The following is a 7,617-nucleotide window of genomic DNA, read 5'->3' as shown; positions in this document are numbered from 1 at the left end:
GCAATTGGCATGACTTAGAGATGCATATAATCATGCACCAACAATTTTGAAGGAGAAAAATTAGCTGAGTAGGAATACGAATGAAGGCTTTTCTTATACTTACATTATTCAGAGAAAAACAATTATCTAAGACATGATCTGTCCAATTTAGGAGGCTGAAGCATTTGTAAACATCCATACATATACGTACTAATGGCCGTTAAAGAAAGAAATTAACAGAAGGTACAACTCCTTTTTATGTTTTATCCTAAATGTTGGATGATTGAGCTACATAATAGAGTAAGTGATTTAGGATTTGGAAGGCAATGAAACTCGACTTCGGTATTCTGCAAGAGCCCACAGAGGGAAGATGTTTCTATAAGCTGCATAATGCAGCATGCAGTTCTTCATAAAGACTCCAGTGATTTCCTGCCATAATTCAGTGATTAATGGTTACAAAATATTGCAGGTAAAAATTTAAGCATGCATACAACATGGTATGTTTTTTTCTGTGTTTGATGCATTTCACTCATCAAGATGCAAGTCATGTAAAAACTAAGAAAGAAACCTCTTGGGGAAAATCTCCATTTTCCATCTGCGAATTGATTATCAACTTTGCAGCACGATCAAGAGGTGTCGGGTCTCTTTCTGCCTGTCCAGAATGAATCAGACCCATCATAGCCCATGCAGTATGTACTAAATTGGATCGGTTTCCTTCGAGAGGAATGTATTTCTGCATCACCCACCATAGAGAAATATTTTAATTTATGACAACAGGATTAAGAAACTTGAAGCTTATAACATTATCCAGACCTAAGGCCTCATCCAAAAGTGCTAGCTGAAGTTAACTTTTTAATTCATTGGCCTTACTTATGTATCTCATATCTCTCCAGCACATAGCTGATGTGGGATTCAGGATATCACAATACTCCTCTCATGTTTTACCTTTTCTGGACATGAAAGATAGCTCTCTCCCCAACCACCATTCTCTCTCTGTGTTGTGAGTAGAAAACTAACTGCTTTGCGCATGGCTGGACAATCGTTGAAAGTCTTGCCAGCAGCTGCCAACCCTCCAATGGCAAACCAGGTACCATATGTGAAGCAAACTCCCCAATTTCCATACCTGTGGAAATGTTTATTATTAACTGAGTTCTTATTCTGCACTAGTTGTTAAGACAAACATGCATTCAAATCAAATGTTTCATTTCCTAAAATAGACTATACCATGAACCATCGGCCATTTGTATATTTTCAAGGTACTGTGTAGCATTGGTTATGAAATGTTCAATCTCTTTCTTCCTGTGCCCAGGGTATAACTTCATAAATAGAACTAAAGCCTGGATTGCAGATGAAGTGCATTCAACATATTCATACTCAATCACAATGTCCGCGAAGAATTCTGAGGGATTCAACAGCTGGAGGAAATAAAAGAGAGAGAACATATAGTATCTGCTAATGATGATTACGAAAACATTTATAATCGTCTGAAAGATTTTCACAAGAACATGACTCCAATTTGTTACTATTCTTACTTCTAACCACTCTGCTGCTCCTGCTGGTTCCCAAGGGGCTAAACCACCATTCTTACTCTGCAATTAGTCATAAAATGGAGCTTTTTTATGAGTACAAAGACACAAAAGACCAATGCACTAGAAAAGAGAATGTTAAATTAAATTCTTCAAACTAAAGCAGCCATTGGGAATGGCAACTGTGGGGTGAAAGAATCATGTGAAAGCTCTTCCTTTTCATTATGTTTTAATGATTGAAACAAGATCCAAATTTGATTACTGCAGGGCAACCACACGCCATTCAAATTCATTCCTATGACTAGAGGTGCAGAATAAGAATAATTGAAGACACTATAATCTTTGCAGGCAAGTGGTCACCTGTAGGGAAAGTAGGACTTTGATAGAATCGTATAACCGCTCAGGTTCCATTTTTTCACCAACTACCTCTGGTGGCATCTTCGACAACAGCAGGCAACACTGTAGAAGGGGTTTACAGTGAGAAACATTGAGATAACACAGAGGTTAGATAACTCAACTGAAGCATTTTAGAAAAGTTAGTTACCTTTAAACCTTCTGCAGTGCAATCAGAAACTTGCCATCCATGATCTTGATCAGAGAATGTCCATGACCCTTTAGAAATGTGGCGGTACATGCTTTTAAAGTCACCAGATGGATTGTCCTTGACCTTAAAAATTAAGTGCAAATGAGTCATTAGTCTGAACCAATTAATGGATACACATTTGTATTTACAAAAAATAATAATTGAGTTATATTTCAACCTGAGATTTCTTTATGAAGTCGTGTCCTCTAGCGAGCGTGGGTCCAATTTCATCAGTGAGATTGGTAGCAAGTAAAGCTTGAACGGCAAAACCAGCATCCCACTGCTGACTACCAAAACTCTGCATATCAATCAAATATATGAGTTCATAAGGTTTTTCCTTCTCTTTTATGTGAGGTACACTTCCAATTAATGACCAAAGGAGCAAAACTCTGGCTTAACCTAAATGCACATATGAATACACAAAGCAATTTACAAAAGTGACACCCTACGAATAATTAGGAAATATTTTCATTTTATGTTCAACATTTATAGTTAACAGTAAAAATTTGAAGTGAAAACAGGAGACAAATTCACTGTATAGTGTTTCACTGCTATTGTTTTAACAAAATGTGTACTAACTTGCATCTTCATCCCATCTTCAGCAACCCATAAATAATCTGGGATTCTGGCAAGATGCTTCTTAAAATAGTCCCCGTTTGGATCTTCAACCCAACAAGCAAGCATACATAACACCTGTTCAAGTAATGCAAACAAAATGAGAATCTGAAAAGTACTAGTCATTTGTAGCCTGAAATAGATGTTCTCCATTGTCCTACATCTTCATCCTTGGTACTGCATTCACATTACCTTTTCCACACATCCAATGGTGATGTATCGGCTGTTCTCATCTTCGTAATGAATATGCTTCATTGTTACTTGAAGAGCCCTTTCTCTGATCAACTTGTTGAAGGGTGGGCGAGTGAGAAAAGGCTCTGTGCATATGTAGAGACTATCCCAAAGGAGATCCTGTATCCAAGGATGAGGGTAGTAGACATCCTCCTGCAATCAATTTAGTGTAATCAGGTTCTGTACATCAAATAATTAACTAATTCAGCCTTCAAATTAAGTGAAACTCACTTTGGCACATTGATGGCGTATTTTCTTCCAATTAATTTCATTGTAAGGTTGAGCATAAAGTTCTTCCCTCAATTGTAGAATGAGAGGTGTGATTGGACCAACAAACCTTTTCCCATATAAATATGACATGGGCATGTACACCATCCGACAATAGCACCACATTTTTGCTGCATTTTCAGGATAAAAGAGATTAAAATGAAGATTACAAACTAATCATAAGGACACTCCTAGCATTGCAGCAATCTTCAATATGGAAGACTTGTATTCTCTGGCAGTGATTGGGGGACCATTTTAAGGATTTCATTCAAGCACAGCAGGGAAGTGTGCTAACCTGGATGCATAGGAAGAAATTTAGGAAGAATCCAAAACTCTGGGGGCATTGGGTTGCTTCCAGACCACTCAAACACACCAAGTATCTACAACAAATTAATTGCAACAATATTCAATATTCATATTGGTTCAAAATACCATATGCATTTTCTTCATGCATGCAACAACTTTGATGTGGGTCTGTGATGAGCATGACCATACCGAAAGCCAAGTCTTTCCCCAAGAGGGTATGTGTGTGACACTACCATGATCAAGAATCCACTTTCTGGCTCTTGCACAAGCATTGTCTTGGCCACCATCAGGTCCTTCACCAAGAATACGCATACAAATGTAGTTGAGAGCTGTGCAGAACATGGTGCTGTGGCCTTCAATGTGTAAACCCCAGCCGCCGTCTTCATTCTGAAACATACAAAATTCAGTAGCATGCTTTATTCTTTATACATTCGTTTAACACATGCTGAAGAATTATATGCACAAGTGAATAAATTTTGGTCCTATATGTGTGAGCAAGTACCAAAAAGTACGTACCTGATGACAGTATATGTAACGCAGAATTTCTTTGCGATGCTCTTCAGGGAATACAGTATTAAGATGCCCTGTAATGTACATACACATGACCTGCAAGTTTTGCAGAGGATTTTATAGTTCATTTAGTAATTTTAGCAGAAAAACTGAAATAATTTGCATTAAGCAAGACAATGTTAACAGTATATATAGGTGCAGTTCCACTCTGCCCGGTACAACTGCCCGGTACAATGATAAGTGATAAGTATGAAATCGGGCTTTGAAGTGTTAAACCCAAGATCTATTAAAACTAAAGCTTTAATGCTATGTTTGACAATCAAAATACCGCAACATTAAACTTCAGTTGATAAGGAATGAGTTAACAATGTATCCCAAACTAATTAATAAAGTCCAACCAATGTGAATACTTAAGCTATTAGGTGAAGACACACCTAATGAGTATATTAAGATTTATTAGACAATTTTTTTCAACCAATAAGGAAGTAGGAATCAACACTGATCTATACCCTTTCTACCATGAACAATACCTGGCTCCATATCCCCTGAAAGAGGAATTCCTCCAACCCCATCTCACAATAATCTTGTATTCTTGTATGTACTTTTTTATTTATTCAGAATGAAAAGACAAAAAAAAAAAGACATGCTTTTGTAAGATGGGGTTGGAGGAGCTCCTCCTTCAGAGGATGGAGCCAAGTATTGTTCTTCTACCATGTATAAAGTTCACAATGATAGTAATGATGAGTGTCGAAAGAAAAAAACTCACCAGAGGTGGAAGGAAAAACAATGGGCCAGCATTTTCAGCAGGCCAATGGCCATCACTACCCTGCAAGGCTGAAAAGAAGTGGACAGCCCTTCTCAATGCAGCTATGGCCTTTTCATCTGTGATTTTCTCCCCATCCTCAACCTTTACTGGCGGAATTGTCTGTTTGAACTTCTTCTCTCTTAGGAACTGCAGTTTAGTAAACACAGAAACAATGATACTACCTAGAGGCACTTAATTAAAGTATAAAACTATTTGTATCTCTCTGAAAACATGTTTTTTTCATTAAAATATAGACAAATAAACATAAGTACATAATATACTACAAATAAAATACACCAACTTACACTATATTTTACATTACAAAATAACACCATTGATTTTTTTTTTAATCAAGAAATACTTTATTGAAGCAAGCTAAGAAGCCATACAATCAGCTGGAAGTTGGATTCAAGCCATGAATGAGCTGAGCCCACCCAGCTATCATTGAATATAAAAGGCAAACAAAAATTATAGGTTTTTTTTTTTTTAAGTCCAGTTGAAAAAAAAGGTTGATTGATAACCCAGCTCACGCGCCACAATGCACTCTTAGCCTGGTCCACCTTGATGAAATGAGCGCGACACGGAACCCACCGAGCGCTTGGCACTGTTCACCATGCACATAACCAAATAGATATTATATCTATAATATAGGTGGAACCCACCTATTTTAAGGAACAATATATGTCAGATCAGTATATAACATGGGTACAAACAGCCCACATGGTTTGTACCCATAGGACTAACACAATTAAGTATCGTGACGAAAAGAACTTACTTGTTCCTGTGATAGGGACAGGTGATATCATAGAGAGAGAGAGAGAAAAAAAAAGCCAATGACGAGACAAAAGGCAAACACATTGGAATTCATCGGATTGTGTTGTGGGTCGACATGACACCCATTTTACACCTCTACATTTTTTTATTTTTTACATGGAATGGTTTTTAATTTCCATTAAAAGTAAAATAAAATGCTAAAAACAAGACAAACATACCAAAATTAAAGGTCAACGCTAACTATTGACACTTAGAAGGTGTATTCAATTGAGATTCTAATGGATTTTAAAAGAATTTGAAAAATTCATAAAGATATAGGTGTATTCAATTCAGAATTTTAAGGATTCCATAGAAATTCAGGTGTCTACAACTTAATGAAATCTTTTAAAATTCATGATAGATTGAATACACATGGATTTCTATAAAATCTTTAAAATTCTAAATTGAATTTTGGTGGATTTTGAACTAAAAACAAAGGCTACAAGAATTCCAACATTTCCCCCTTACATTTTGATGGATTTCATGAAATTCCATAAGAATCCATAAAATCCATGAAATATGCATGAGTTGATAAATCCTTTAAATTTATCAAAATCTCAAATGAATACTTAAACCCCCAAAAAATACACTATTGACACTCTTAATTCTCTCTAGCTTCTTTCCGTGAAGGGATATTATTGGGGGGTGGTTAGCGTCAGTTGTGGTGGATTCACGGAACATGAGTGTCATGCAATATGTACTTGTGAAAGTGAAACTTGTGGTATATAGACTTTCCTTCATTTTGAGATATTTTTCTTTTGTGACCATATCACCACATCAATTCTACTCCATTTGTGCCACCGTTGTTAATCATATTAGGCCCCAATATCTTTTTTCTGAATTTATATTAGACTACAAATGTAGGAATATTGCTTGCATATATCCCACATTTATAACCTACCATTAAAAGGTACATAACTATTGTAGAAATAACGCGAACTAATGTTTGGGTGATGTATACAAACACATGTGGTTGTTGTTAGGCTGATGTGAATTGTTTGATCTGATATCATGTAGATCAAAGTTAAAGTATGCATCAAATCCAAAGCTAATTGACAATGAATGAAAATATCCAAATTAACGCAAAACTTTACATTCCAGATCGATGTGTTGGCCACAACTTAAACATGCATTGGGATTAAGAACAGGGATTGATCAGAGAGTTGATGAATTAATTGAGATGTTTTTAGGGTAGGGTATTAGCCTATTAGGTATATATATATACCTGCAAACGCCAGAGAAGATCACCACTAGGCTTGAGCTGATAGCGGTTGTTGTAGAAAGTGAGACGTGCCTCCTCCACCTCCGCTCTCTCTTCTTCAGTTCCTGCCTGAGGATCAAACTCCCAGGTCTGCCTCCCCACAAACTTGTTTGTGCTGTAGATGTAAGGGTCACTCCCACCATCTGCAACCTTAAGCTTCCACATTTTCAATTTAACACAACAAGCTAGCTAGCTTTAAATTGAACAATTAAGCTGCAGAAACCTCTAGTTGAACAACAAATAATTAATATTGCATAGAGATTCGAAAGGTGTGGATTGGACTGCAGCTTGCTATATAGTCCCTCTGAAAGCTACATATATAAAGGAAGAACACATTTTAATTGCATGGTGAGAATTTGATATACATTAATTGTCTATCTAAGAATATTTATGTACAGATCTATAGAGCAAATTTGCTCACAACTTTTGAGTCAGGTTCACCATTATTATGTTATCCAACTTGTGCCACATGTTCTCCATGCTAAGCTTGTTAACTATTAGCAACAGATACGTACAATTAAGTTCCTCACCAGGTAGGACTGATGAGAGAGAATTAATTTCCCTATAAATGAAAAATATTTTTCCTTCGACAAAATGTAACCTTAATTAATTTCATCTTTCGTTATCAGGTTAACACGGTTATCCATCAAAATTGCTCTTTTATTAATTAATGTTGGAAATGGAGAGTCGAAAGAAAGAAAGAATATACTAAAAGTACTTT

The 7,617-nt window shown here is 36.3% G+C and overlaps 1 protein-coding gene across 1 annotated transcript; it reads right to left on the bottom strand.

Annotated features, from left to right (window-relative positions):
- Positions 1 to 234: 234 nt before the first annotated feature.
- LOC147287632 (beta-amyrin synthase) lies at positions 235 to 7,069 on the bottom strand. The gene is made up of 16 exons (XM_086241930.1): positions 6,861 to 7,069; positions 4,784 to 4,969; positions 4,024 to 4,113; positions 3,697 to 3,894; positions 3,497 to 3,581; positions 3,166 to 3,332; positions 2,896 to 3,087; positions 2,668 to 2,781; positions 2,267 to 2,386; positions 2,050 to 2,172; positions 1,866 to 1,964; positions 1,512 to 1,568; positions 1,204 to 1,394; positions 925 to 1,102; positions 548 to 712; positions 235 to 408 (listed from the first exon to the last, which is right to left on the bottom strand). The coding sequence occupies exons 1-16, from the start codon at positions 7,059 to 7,061 to the stop codon at positions 289 to 291; spliced, it is 2,286 nt and encodes a 761-aa protein (XP_086098056.1). The 5' UTR covers positions 7,062 to 7,069; the 3' UTR covers positions 235 to 288.
- Between the last annotated feature and the right edge of the window lie 548 nt (positions 7,070 to 7,617).

Source organism: Dryas octopetala, chromosome 4 (assembly GCF_963921425.1).
Source record: "Dryas octopetala chromosome 4, drDryOcto1.1, whole genome shotgun sequence".
In the NCBI taxonomy this organism is placed as follows: Eukaryota; Viridiplantae; Streptophyta; class Magnoliopsida; order Rosales; family Rosaceae; genus Dryas; species Dryas octopetala.
The sequence above is the reverse complement of the archived record's forward strand: the minus strand, read 5'-3'. Positions and strand labels throughout refer to the sequence as shown.